At 34.1% G+C, this 14036-nt stretch overlaps 1 protein-coding gene across 3 annotated transcripts; it reads left to right on the top strand.

Moving 5' to 3' along the window:
- The first annotated feature begins 392 nt into the window (after positions 1 to 392).
- Positions 393 to 8362, top strand: LOC114740264 (uncharacterized). Of its 3 annotated transcripts, none has more exons than XR_003739677.1 (5): positions 393 to 566; positions 1801 to 1863; positions 2035 to 6311; positions 7021 to 7086; positions 7221 to 8362. XR_003739677.1 is itself a non-coding variant. In XM_028928385.1 (4 exons), exon 3 carries the CDS (start codon positions 2142 to 2144, stop codon positions 6297 to 6299), a length of 4158 nt encoding a protein of 1385 aa, XP_028784218.1. In that variant the 5' UTR covers positions 393 to 566; positions 1716 to 1863; positions 2035 to 2141; the 3' UTR covers positions 6300 to 6311; positions 6646 to 6730. The 3 variants fall into 3 exon arrangements, 1 of the variants encoding a protein (XP_028784218.1); XR_003739676.1 differs by having other exon boundaries at positions 1716 to 1863; XM_028928385.1 differs by lacking the exons at positions 7021 to 7086; positions 7221 to 8362 and adding an exon at positions 6646 to 6730 and having other exon boundaries at positions 1716 to 1863.
- Positions 8363 to 14036: the final 5674 nt, after the last annotated feature.

The raw sequence follows: 14036 nt of genomic DNA, 5'->3' as shown, positions 1-14036 counted from the left end.
AATCCACTTATTATTCTTTTTGAGCTGAAAAATGCCCATATTATTCATATTCAAAAATTATAATTGTAACCACAAGTCTAAGTTATAAATGCACAACTAAATAACTATAAATAGTAAGATTTCTAAAAAAAAAAATAGTAAGATTTCTTGTAAGTACCCGGTCGGCTTCGAAAATTCAGTTATCCAATTAATATTAATACTAACAGTAAAATGTGTTGATCAATAAATGATATATTAAATTATTTTACAAGAATATCAACAAAATACAAATCAGAATCTTATGATAATTCAAAATTCAAGTTTCTAAATAGAGTAATTTCTGATCTAATTTCTAATTAATTTTTTTTTTTAAAAAAAAAGATAACCAGGCAGAACCCAGGAGCCCCAATTCCTTCGATCAGTCTTTCCCCTTCATCTCCACTGTTGTTTTCTTCTCCGACTTCGAAACCTAGCCACCGCAACCCGTTGCTCGCCTCCATTCTTCGCTGCGTCGACGCCGCTGTTTTGCGTCCAGTTCTTCGCCGAGTCATTTCCCTTATCTCCATCTCCAGATTTTCCCCCTCCTGGTAAGGGTTTTCGGTTTCGCTGACCATTTTCCCATCTTTTCCCATCTGGGTTCCTGTTGATTCTTGTAATTTGATATTGTTCAACTATTTGTCGATTTGGGTGAAATCAATTTTCTATTTTTCATTCAATGTTAATTGCTAGTTGCTTGGTAGTGGAAGGCAGTTTTGATTAGGTTCATCGTTTGGCCTCGTTTTGAAATTGGGCCAAAAGGAGTCGACGAAATTGATGTTACGGAGTGTGAGCTCTTAGGATATAGTTATTGCTGGGATTGGGTTTGATCTTTTCTGTCGTTCATTGGCATGATTGCGAGGGACATCAATAAAATTATGTCAATCATTTTATTGTTCTTTGTCTGGCACTAGTAGAGTAGATTCCCAATTTTCAAGCCACGATCTAAATTTCCCATTTGGTTGATTATGACGCAAGATAATGCTCATATCCGGATGTGTCACTGAAACTGAATTTGAATAGTTCGGAGTTCTTTGTTTCTTTTCTCAACTTCCCAACTTATTCATTGGCTTCACTTGGACCCTCACACTGAGTTTACTCTCCAGATTATGGTGTTCTCTGGCCTCTGTATTGTAAGCTAGTATAAGTAATGTCTTCTTTTAATTTTATAGTACATTTAACGTTGCTAGTTAGAATGCATACTGATATGAATATTATTTTCATAGTTGTTGTGTTCTTTGAATTAGTATTCGTACTTTATAATTTTTTTTCTTCATTTATGTGGATTTACTTTTTTAAAAAAAAATTCTATTATTTTGGGGTCTCTGTGGTAAGTTATGGAGCAAGGAGGGGTACGGTTGGTCGCACAGCCTTGCCACTTGCACTGTGACAATGCTATCATCAATCCCGTTTCCTTGCATCTCATAGTTTGTGAGAAAAGGTGTGGTGATGTTGTTTGGAGATAGTGATCCTTTTTAAAGTTTGATGATATCTTTGTTGATTGGATTCTACCATGGTTTAATAGCATCAACTCATGGTTTTTAGAGAGAATACACTAATGATTTTGTTGGGAGAACTGGCGATAGAGACTGGTGTCTCTTCTTTGCTTGTATAATTTATCAAAGCTTACTTAGTTGCTTAGTCTTTCTGTTAATCTCTGGGGATCCCCATGAACCTTTGTTTTGCTCAATTTTTTCTAGGGCTCTTGAAATTTGCGCTGGAGTCTTGGCATATCTTTTTTGCACAGCCATCCGACTTGTCTGTCCTCATTAGGCTACCATGCAGGGGAATTCATGTTGTGAATCACAAATTTGTCTTTGGAGTTTTCTTTCCTTTGCTGTGAATCAGGTATTGTGCGAACAAATCCTTGCACTTGTAATTCTTGTTTTTCTTTTTCTGGAGCTTCTTAATTCATGTTCATTCCTCTATCTCTTTGCTGAAATGTACTTGTGGGTTAAATTTTTATTTTATTGAGGCTTAAGATCTAGTCATTTATGATATTTGTATTCTTTGTGTTAGGATTTTGATTGAGATTTGTTTGGTGGGCAACAAATTTTTGATATTGGGCTATTGGAGTTGCACTTCTTCTGTGAGTAAGATTTGGCAGCCGTTTGGTCTTATGTGCCATGGCAATTGAGAAGAACAACTTTAAGGCATCAAGGCTTGATTCTGAGTTTTCACCCCACAGTAGGGAGACTATGTCTAGTGATGAGGATGATCTTCAGCGGCGTAACTCAGCCGTGGAATCTGATGATGATGATGAGTTTGATGATGCAGATTCTGGGGCAGGGTCAGATGACTTTGATTTGCTGGAATTGGGTGAAACTAGAGCAGAGTTTTGCCAAATTGGCAACCAGACTTGCAGCATCCCGTTGGAATTATATGATCTTCCAGGACTTGAAGAAATATTGTCAGTGGATGTTTGGAATGATTGCTTGAGTGAGGAAGAGCGATTTGAACTTGCCAAGTATCTTCCTGACATGGACCAAGAGGCTTTTGTTCGAACCTTAACAGATCTGTTTACTGGTTGTAACCTCCATTTTGGGAGTCCCATTAAGAAGTTGTTTGAAATGCTTAAAGGGGGCTTGTGTGAACCAAGAGTTGCACTTTACAGGGAGGGTTTGAACTTTTTCCAGAAGCGGCAGCATTATCATCTACTGAGGAAGCATCAAAACAACATGGTTGTCAATCTCTGTCAGGTAAGGGATGCTTGGCTTAATTGCAGGGGATACAGTATTGAAGAAAGGCTTCGTGTTTTGAACATTATGAGAAGTCAAAGGAGTTTGATGTCTGAGAAGATTGATGATTTGGTGGTTGGTTCATCAGACGAAGACTCTGGTGAAGGGATATGGAATAGAAAGAACAAGGATGGGAAGAATATGCAGAAAATGGGTCGTCATTCTTCTCATGGGGCAGGTTCTGGTTTGGAATTTCACTCACGAGGACGATCAGTGGGTGTGGAACCAGAAAAGTATGGAAAGCAAAACCCGAAGGGCATGCTTAGGTTGGCTGGATTAAAGGCATCTACAGCCAAGGATCCAGCTGGTTACATGTCTTCTGGGTACCATGGTTTGGATAAGAATCCTGGGCTAAACGGTTCGACAAGTGTGTTTCCTCTGCAAAAGTCTGCGGCTTATGATTCGGGGTTGATGATGAGGATGAGGGATCATATGAGGAATGGTGATGCTGCTGAGGATATGACATATGAACTTGGTGTCCCGCAAGATCGAAATGCATTGCGTGGCAAAATGACGGATAAATCTGGTATTATGAGAATGGGAAAGAGGCATGATCTTCTTAGAGGCGATGAAATGGATAATGACAATATAATGAGTCTATCTTTGTCCTCAAAGGCCGATCTGCATACTTACTCTCGGAATGCAAACCAATCCTCAGATATGAAAATGTTCACAAAGTCATTATCTACCAGAGGTTCTTATGATTTTTCTAGAAAGGCTAAGCATACTGAAAATAGCCAACAATTTGTTGATGATCAAATCAAGCCTAAACTCAGGGGATCACAGCTCCCACCTAAAGGAAGTCTTGTTGATTCATTAGATCATGATGAATTTTTTGGCACCAGCAAAACCCCTGGAGATGAATCTGCTCTGGATTCATCATTTCAATATGATGACTGGAATTTGAGGAGCAAGAGGTGGAAGGCAGGGAGGGAGTCTCCTGATCTCAGTTATGCTGCTTATAGATCTTCTTCACCCCAAGTGAGTGATAGACATGCGCTCACTGACTTCAGAAAAAAATCATTGCAGGGTAAGGTTAGAGGGGCTTTTGTACAGAATGGAGGACAAGATATGTTGGCTTCAAGAGGCAGGAGGATGCTTCATAGAGGTGAAGAAACCGAATCAGACTCATCAGAACAGTTGAATGATGATGAGGATGGTAATCCATTGTTGCAGAGCAAATTTCCTTACTCAGTTAATGATGATTCTCGCATGACAATTTTGAAGTCCCGCCTAGAACCCAAGGAAGCAAAGTTTGTGAAGAAAGACTTCAAGGGACATGGGAAAGCAAAATCCAAGAAGATGGGTTATTTTGGAGAGAATTCTCTGCCTGGTGCAGAAAATTTCATTTCAAAGGAAAAACAGAAAGGTAAAATGCGCCAAAGTGGCCGTTTGCATGATTTTGCCAATAAACTTTTGGAAGAGAGCTATCCCTCGAGTTCAGAGAAGCTTAATGATGGTGATGATGATTGGAGAGAAAACTACAGGTTGGGCAAGAATGGTCGAATATCACAGGAACCCATTGAAAGGTTAGACATGCCTTCTTCAAATGCTTATAGTTATGAGCTAAAGAAGAAAGGGAAGGGAAGAACTGAGTTTGGTCGCTCCATTCTCAGGTCTAAATACTTGAATGATTATATTGGTGATGAGGAGAATGACTCACATGAGGCACGGTTGGTGGTGGATGATAATGGGGTTGGTCAGGGCAGAGTTAAGAAGAAAGGGAAAAAATATGGATACAAGGATGACCAATATGGAAAATCTGATGCGCAATTTCTGGCGTGCAACTCGGTGACAAAGAAGTGGAAAATGAAGGATGATGCAGCAGATCTGGATGGAAGAGAAGGGGATGCCAATCCTGTGTCTAATTTTCAAACTGATGATTCAACATCTTTCAAAAGAAAGTCAAAGAGAAAAATGGAGATTGAAGCAGCTAGTTCGGATGTGGATATTTCTGAACTGCCCATTGCAGATTTGGGAACAGCAGATACAGAGCTAGAAGCAAAACCGCAGAAAAAACCATTTACTTTGATTACGCCTACTGTTCATACTGGATTCTCATTTTCTATTATACATCTTCTTTCTGCCGTCCGTATGGCAATGATTGCCCCTCTTGCAGAAGACAGTTTAGAGGTGGGAAAACCTAGAGAAGATCAGAATACAGCACATGTAGGTACTGCTAATGGTATCCCCTCTAATGAGAAGATGGCCACCAATTCTGAGCTTGCTGGCCAAGTGAATACATCTCTTACTGTCCAGGAAATTGTTCACCGTGTCAGATCTAACCCTGGTGATCCTTGTATTCTGGAGATGCAAGAACCTCTGCAGGATTTGGTCAGAGGAGTTTTGAAGATATTTTCCTCAAAAACAGCGCCATTAGGAGCGAAGGGTTGGAAGGTGCTAGCAGTGTATGAAAAATCCACAAGATGCTGGTCATGGACTGGTCCAGTTCCTCATAATTCATCTGATCATGATTCTATTGAGGAAGTGACATCTCCTGAAGCTTGGGGCCTCCCTCATAAGATGCTTGTTAAGTTGGTTGATTCCTTTGCCAATTGGCTGAAATGTGGTCAGGAAACACTTCAACAAATAGGAAGTCTTCCTGCACCACCTTTGGAGTTGATGCAAGTCAACCTTGATGAGAAAGAGAGATTTAGAGACCTCAGAGCTCAGAAGAGTCTTAACACTATTAGCCCCAGTTCTGAGGAAGTCAGGGCTTATTTCCGCAGGGAGGAAGTTCTTAGGTACTCAATTCCTGACAGAGCATTCTCTTATACTGCAGCTGATGGTAAAAAATCTATTGTTGCACCCTTGAGAAGATGTGGTGGTAAGCCAACATCCAAAGCCCGAGACCATTTTATGTTGAAACGTGATAGACCACCGCATGTTACTATCCTTTGTCTGGTCAGAGATGCAGCTGCCAGGTTGCCTGGAAGTATTGGCACTAGAGCTGATGTTTGCACATTAATTAGAGATTCTCAATATATTGTTGAAGATGTCTCTGATGCTCAGATTAACCAGGTAGTTAGTGGGGCCTTGGATCGGTTGCATTATGAACGTGACCCTTGTGTGCAATTTGATGGGGAAAGGAAGTTGTGGGTTTATTTACATAGAGAAAGAGAAGAAGAAGATTTTGAGGATGATGGCACTTCATCAACAAAAAAATGGAAGAGGCAGAAAAAAGATGCTACAGATCAATCTGATCAAGGAGCAGTAACTGTTGCTTATCATGGGACTGGGGAGCAAAATGGATATGACCTGTGCTCAGATCTCAATGCTGAGCCATCGGGTATTGAAGATGATAAGGGAGGAGAGCTTGTGTCTGATGATGTGAGGCTAAATGTGGAGGACAATATTGATACCAATCTTGCATCTGAACAAGGCAATGTTGGTCAGGATAATTCAATGGATTGGGAGACAATTGGAATAAACACAAATCGTGAGAGTAAATTGCTGTGTCAAGAGAATTCTGCAAATGAAGATTTTGATGATGAATCCTTCGGAAGAGAGAGGTCTGTTGGACTATCAAGTGCGAGCCTATTATGAAGAACTCTTAAGGTAGTTCTCATCAATTTAACTCTTGTATGAGATTTGTTTTATTTTACTCTGATTGTATTGAAAGAATAAGTGTTTGCTTTTTGCCTTTTCTCTCTGGAAAACGGAAAAAATAAGTAAAAGAGAGAATAAATGCAATATCAAAGGGGAGGACAAGAAAATGAGTGCATTACTCAGAATAATTTTCCTGTGATTTTATGAAATTTTCTGCGCTGTCATATTGTCCTTCAATATCATATTGGTTTAATATCTTTTGGTCTTCTTATTCACTAACGGTTACTGAATTTCCACCATGACAATTTTAACTTTTCTTTCTTTCATTTATTGTCTTATATAGTGACATATAAAGTGAATGAATCATACATACTAGTGACTTGTGGAAAAAAAATAATCAGGAATTCATTTGAAGCTTTCACTACTTGTTTAAGCTTAGTGCCCTTTTTACACAAGGTGGCCTAAAACAGTTGCCTTGATGTGACCTGATCTATGGAGGTCTATGGAGACAAAGTATTGTTTCTTTATGGGTTGTTCTTTAGTTTTTTCCATGGGCTATTTTTCTCTCCTTCCCATTGTATAGGCTGAATGGTTTAGAGATGCTATTCAGATATTGGATGCTTCGCTGGGATGATCCATGTTTACTTTGAATTTATAACGCTTAATAAGACCACTCAGTTATGAAGTTTACTTATGAAAGGCAATTGTGTTTGTGCAGTCATCAGCCTACCAGCACTGAGGAGCTCAAATTCCCTTTTTCTACATGTGCTTGTAAATATTTCAGGTGCAGTAGCATTATATATTAATTTTATTTAGAAGGATAGAATATGTATGTTGTTGAAGATGATGGAATACTATTAGGTGGATGCCTTCAGCTTCACATCCCAAAAATAATTTCTTTTGAATCTCATTATGTAGGATCTGGAGTATAGTTCCTTTTGTACACCGGAGGACCGTGGAGCTGAACCTTGCACTGTATTGCTTCACAATATTATTATTTCATCTTGTATATATGATTCAGTTAAGAATCTTAAGATCGTGATACTGCTACAATAAGCTTGTGACTTCTAGCCGAAGATAGAAGAGGAGAAAATTTGAAATACTCTCAAGTCAAATAGCCTGGTCAGATTTTAAGACGAGATTTATTAGTCATTGGTTGATTGATATTGATATTGATATTGTATATGCCCGAGAAGCATGCCCAAAAGGAGAAAAAAAAAGAAGGAAAAAAAAAAAAAAGTAAGCTGTAATATCAACTTGAGTTCAAGTGACAAACTTAATTTTTTCCAACCTTACAAAAGAATGCCTCTCTCTCTGTCTCTCCATGTTCTTGAGTTGCAGATCTTGTTACTTTACAGATTGCTGCAACAGTTTGTGCACAACTTCGAGCTGTTGAGCTATCTTGAGCCCGACCTTAAATTTGGGTAAGTATTCTCTCTCCATCTTTTATCTCAGATGTCAAAATGAAGGTGCTGACTTATTGAAGCTCCAATAGTTTTTTTCTTTTAAAAAAAAAAAAAAAAACAGAGAGAACAAATCTAATGTACTGGGGATTGGAATCTATTTGTTGTTCTCCTGGAATAAAAGGCTACGCCAAAACCACACAAGAGAGAAAAATAGTATCTGACTACTGACTGCTGACTACAAGAGCATAAGCTGGGAAATGCCTGTAGCCAACGGGGCTTGAGTGAGAACCATGTATTCTGATTCTATTTGATGACTTCCTTTGCAAGCCAATTCGTGTAGAAAATTCTTTTCTTTAAAGCCGTGATCGATGTATTACTGTCCAGTTTTGTATTAAATAGTGCCTAATTTCATTAAAGGCATGGCGGTGCTGGTTGTTATCTGTGTTAGCAAATAGGCTTGAGCTTGACACTTCTGTGTAAGCATTCTGTAGCTCTTATTGTAGCTTAATAGGGAATAGGACGCATAGTAGTCATTAGGAATAGTAAAAGTGGAACTTGTGTATCTTGTGCTCACCGGGGGAAAAAAGTGGAACTTGTATGCCTTCTCATGTGCAGGGAAAACAAGATATTATAAGGTCTGGGAATTCTCAGTAATGTATGTGTAGTATAGCTAGTTTATAATTATTTAATATGACATTGGATGGAACTGTTAGAATGAAATGGTTTTCCATTCAAAAAAATACTAGAAAGTTGGACGTGTCCAGATTGTTTAGTCAATGTTCAAAAGGAGTTTTTAAACTCGTTGGATGAGATTATTCTTTGAATTTTTTTGACGATAAAGGTGCTCTTACAAATTTAAGCGTATTTGAAATATTTTTATTGAAGTTATGTTGACAGTATTTTTATCAATTGAAAAATATTAAAGACACGTCCTGTGATGTATTTTCCCCTCCTCCTGAGTAATCGCTATTTCGAGATGGGAGTAATAGAATTTTTCAAAGGGCGAAGCACTTTTATATTCATGTCAAAATTAAAAGCACTCTTATGTAATTGAGTTATTCCAATTATTGAGTTGATTTTGGTCTTAAATATAAAATTTATTTTTTATATTTATTAATTTTTTTAAAGTACTTTTACGAATACTCCAACTATAATTAAGTAGAAGAGAGAGAGGGAGTATTAAGAAAGATGATTATGGTGTTTTAGGAAAAATATGTCATATTTTTTATAATTAACTGACTTACCTAATTTTCTTAATCTAATTAAATTAGTTAAATGGGTCTTATATTAAGAATCAGAAGAGTATGTCACTTAATTTCTCGACTGTTCATTTTGTGTTTCCAATTTTGCTGGCTCTCCGTCGTTACATTTTCACACTCAGTTGGGTAATTTCGACTTCTTGGAAAAGTAGTTAGAATGGTCCATATGCGGGACCTTTTATGGTTTGTTCATTTATATTTAGATATTTCTTTCGAGTTTCTGACCTTTACTTGGCGGTATTAAAGAATTAGATGGGTTGGGTTCAAGTTGAACTGCTATTGGGAATTAGAACAGATTTTGGGCCACGGGGGGAAAAAAGGAAAAAAGAAAATTCATTCTCTCATGAGGCCCAAAACATTTTGATATCTTTTGTAATTACATGCTGTTATTTTATTGAAATTGGAAATTTTATAGGAAAAATTTCTTTAAAACACACTTAAATTGAATCATTAAATTTGTCAAGCTTCTAACTAGGTCACATCACTCAAAAAGAAATTTAAAATTTTATAAAATAAAAAGAATTTTAAATTTAACATATTTCATTTTAGGGTTAGTAAGTTTCAATTCTAAATTAACAACTTGCTTTTCCTATTAGATTTTATCTTATTATATGTGTATATAACTATTTTTTCTTAAATTTATTTAATTAGTATGTGATCAGCTTCGCCATCGGTCTAATTAATTAAATTTTTTTCTAATTCATGTCTAATTAATTGATGTCCCGTCCAAGCGTGAAACATTGGGAAAATCTTTATGTGGTGTGCCTACGTTATACAATGGTATGTTTCTTTCAGTTTTATATATAAGCTTCAAATTTAAAAAATAATGCTTGGATTTGTATTGACATTAAATGCATATTTTTCAAGGTTACCCTTAATTATTTTTTTAATCATATTTTTCTATACATTCTCTTTCATCTTTTTTTTCTTATTTATTATAAAGGCATATTTAAAAACAAAAATATATTTCTCTTTTTTTTCTGGCCAATAACAAAAGTCTACTTTAATTTATTTATTGTTTTTAACTACTCCTCCTGTTCTTAATATAGGACCCAATTATCATATTTATCAATTTTCTCTAAATTATCTTTATAGATACTCTCTCAACCATAATTAAGTAGAAAAAGAAAATGAGTATTAAAAAAATGATTATGGTGTTTTAGAAAAAATGTGTCACATTTCTTATAATTAACTAACTTACCTAACTTTCTTAATCTAATCAAATTAGTTAAATAGGTCTTATATTAAAGACTGGAAGAGTAATTATTTATTAGCCATGAATTAGTTATTTGAGGTTTATAATAAGAACGGGGGGGAGTAGTTCCGTAACCATACCTAACATGACTAAATGAGAAGAAAGATATACGAGAAAGCCGGAGGAAAGGCGAACATAATATAATATATTCTATCATCCTAACAAAAAGTTATATGCTTTATCAGCATAATTACCAACTAATTTGTTTGTTTTAGTTTCTGACATTTAAAAATTCATCCAAAGGTATGAGAAAGAGACATTGACCAAAAAGAAAAGAAGATATGAGAAAGAGACAAGAACAAATAAGAACAAACAATAACATTGTATATACCACATACGTAATTATTGCCATCACGTAATCTGATTTGTTTAAAAGGGGTTCATTGAGAATCTCACTTTTTTTAATATCTAATTAATAAACAGAATACAAATCAGATTTTATTATGTGGAATGAACCTATTGGAATTCGTAGAGTGTAATAGTTAATTAAAAATAATAATTGGTAGGGCCTAACATGATTTAAGGAACAATCAAATGAAGAAAGGCCGTAATATTGGATTGTATTATTCAATTTTTGTAGGCTTTTAGCTTTTGACAAAGATGCATAAATGATGCCTCAATCTATGCTATGTATATTCTTCCTAGTAGCTGGTCAATAGTCAACCGTTCATGTCTTATTTAAACATTGCCACATGGGAATGAATTTAGTGTCCTTCATTTCATAGATTCCCAATTTGACACAATCTCATATAAATTATTTATTTATTTTGATTAAATAATTATTATGGTCTAATCACGTCGTTTTAAGTCAAATAATGTCGTTTAATAAGTAGGACTTGAGCTGAGAAGGAGGAATTTGATTCCTCATAAAGTTCGAGTGTTTTACTTATAATTAAACATGACAATGCTCAAATATGGCTACCTATCAAATGATTATTTATAAAGAATAACATTAGTTAAAAACTTGTGTCAAAAAATTTATAAGTAAAATAAAAATTTTCTAGAAGTAAATTGGATGGGATGTTATAGACTATACTAATTTTATATTTATACTACATTGCGTCTTAAATATAAAATTCACTTTGTAGTACAAATTCGCATGGCAATGTATATTTTATATTTATTAGGACTGACGTTAATATTAATTATTAGTACACTGAAAATACTAATGACAATTTAAAAAAGAGATTAGGAATTTCATGAAATCTCTAAATTGTGAAAATTTAGTCTTGATATTATGTGTTACAATTTATTTATTTGTATTTAGCAATAACGTAATTTATTTAATTCTGTCATATTATTTATCTATTTTATTAAAGAATTATTGTCTCATAGAAACACCAAATACTATTGAGAACTTCTTGTAGAAAGGTATTAGTAATTCATGAATTCTCTAAATTGTGTAAATTTAGTTCTAATACCATATATTATGACTTATTTAATTTCTATATATAATAATGAAAATGGTCTCTTTATCCAATTGGAATCAATTCTATTCAAAACCTAAATAAGTGAATTTTACATGGGTTTCAAAATTATTAAATTAAGTTGGCTTATTTATATATATTGTCAAGTAATTTGTTGGTATCATAAAGAGTGAAGAATAGCAGACAAGAACTATCAAAAGACCCACATAACTTTCAATTGCTTACTCATTCAACTATTGTCCTTTCCTTTCCGCAATTTAAGGACCTACACAACACACACACACCTCTCTCTCTCTCTCTCTCTCTCTCTCTCACACACACACACACACAACCAGACACGTGTAAAAACGCAAGGATGCAAAGTCAAAACATTTGAACTCTATGTGCATATATGCATGTGATGTGTCCACACATTTGAAGTGGTTTTGGGGCCCTCCAAAGAGGGAGGATATTAATCGATTGCTTTTAAAACATTTTTCACATTACTTTTATTATAAATTTGAAAAGATAATTTAGAAAGTGTTAGCTTAAGAGTAATTAAGAAGATAATTATCCTTACTTGAAAAATATTTTTTGTAAACTATGATCACGAAGTGGCTTGAAATAAGGGTACTGAATCAATTGAAAAATAATGTCTAAGTGTGTTAGGGATATTGTCAAGCAAATAATTATTGAATACGTTCAAATTAATCAAAGGCTTGATCAATTTGTGTTGGATCTGAGGAACAAAAGAACAATTTCATGAATGTTAGCAAAGTTAAATATATTGATTGGTAAATTATGGGAGAAGCAATATCCATGGGATTTGACCACTCACTTTTGGCATATACTTTCTCCATAAGAAATCAAACTTCCAATTGAATCATGCCAATTAAGGTATATTGTTAAAATTAGTTAGAAGCTTTTATTTGTAAAAAAAAAAAAAAAAACTCTTACAAGAGCTAATATCTACCCCATTTGAGAAGATCACATATTATGTTTTACTAAATTTTGTAAGAGTTGTTTGATGGCAAATTTGTATGAGTTCTTATACTCCCTCAGTTCCTTTTTAGAAGATCTTTTTAATTGAAACTAGTCAATTATCTTAATGTTTTCAAAACTTAGGTTGACATTTCTAAATTGTCCTAAGTACCCTCCTCCAATCCTAAATATAGAACTTTTTTAAAGGTTTTTGTTTTGATCCTTATGCAAGATGTAGTTCACCTTTGTCTATCTCAAACTATCTCTATTTAACGCCCAATCCTTTTCCCCATTTAACTATAACTAACAAATGTAGTCAATTAAATATAAGGGCAATTCTAAAACAGTCGTGTCACAAATTTTAACATATTAATTATAAGTAATCAATATACTATTTTTCGTAGTATTCATAAATTAGATAAATAGATTTTATATTTAATATCAAAAGAAATATTACTCCTTCTATGAGTACACTACTACTCCCTCTAGCTAGTCCTTATTATGAAATCCATTGCAAAAGGTATTTTTAGTTCATTTTATATATGGGCATTAATAGTTTCTATTAATACATGTGAATTAGTTAAAAACTACTTACTACCAAAAAAAGTTAAAAACTACTTAAAAGGAAGAGTACTCCCTCCATCTCTTATTATAAAATCCACTTAACTATATTACATGGCTTAAGAAAATTATTAAAATTAGTTAAAAGTAATAAATATATTGAAAATATACTTTTTTTCTCCAAATATACCCTTATTTATAAGTTGGTAGGTGGCATTGGGGAAAAAAACAGAGAGAATGTATGGAAAAATAATAATGAGAGAGAGTATATTATTAATTAAAGGTAAAGTGGGTAAAAATATATCTATTGTTTAGACAAATCCAAAAAAAATCTCATAAATAGAAACAAACCAATTCCAAAAATTAAAACTTATAACAAGGGATGGAGGAATATAATTCATTAATTCTTACCTCTAACAAATTTTGCCGATAAGGCATTATAGGAAGAACATAATAAATGCTTCACCCTTTTTAACAAAAGATCTTATGTCATCGATTATGAAACAAGAAAAGCTTTTAAAAAAAAAATCCATTCTATCTAATTCTAAATATAATACCTAGTTATCAAACTCATGAAGATTAAAAAAATTAATGAAATTAGTTATTTATTATTATGTAAAAATTATATTACTTTTCTTTAAATATTTCAGTTTTAATGAGGATATTAATTTGTGGGAGACAGAGAGTGAGAAAAAGATGGTGAAATTAATGAGGCTAATACAGAGAGAAAATAGAAGGGAAAGACATTGAAAATATTTCCACTGAAGAAAAAAAATTTTAAAATTGATAGCAACTTAAGGGGTTTTTTTAAAAGGCGTTTTATTTTGTTACTTAAATATAATTTGTTGTTACATGGTTCCTAAACA

The sequence above is a fragment of the Neltuma alba genome, unplaced genomic scaffold, assembly GCF_004799145.2.
Source record: "Neltuma alba isolate B1F8T4 unplaced genomic scaffold, ASM479914v2 tig00003087_pilon, whole genome shotgun sequence".
Taxonomy (NCBI): Eukaryota; Viridiplantae; Streptophyta; class Magnoliopsida; order Fabales; family Fabaceae; genus Neltuma; species Neltuma alba.
The sequence above is the reverse complement of the archived record's forward strand: the minus strand, read 5'-3'. Positions and strand labels throughout refer to the sequence as shown.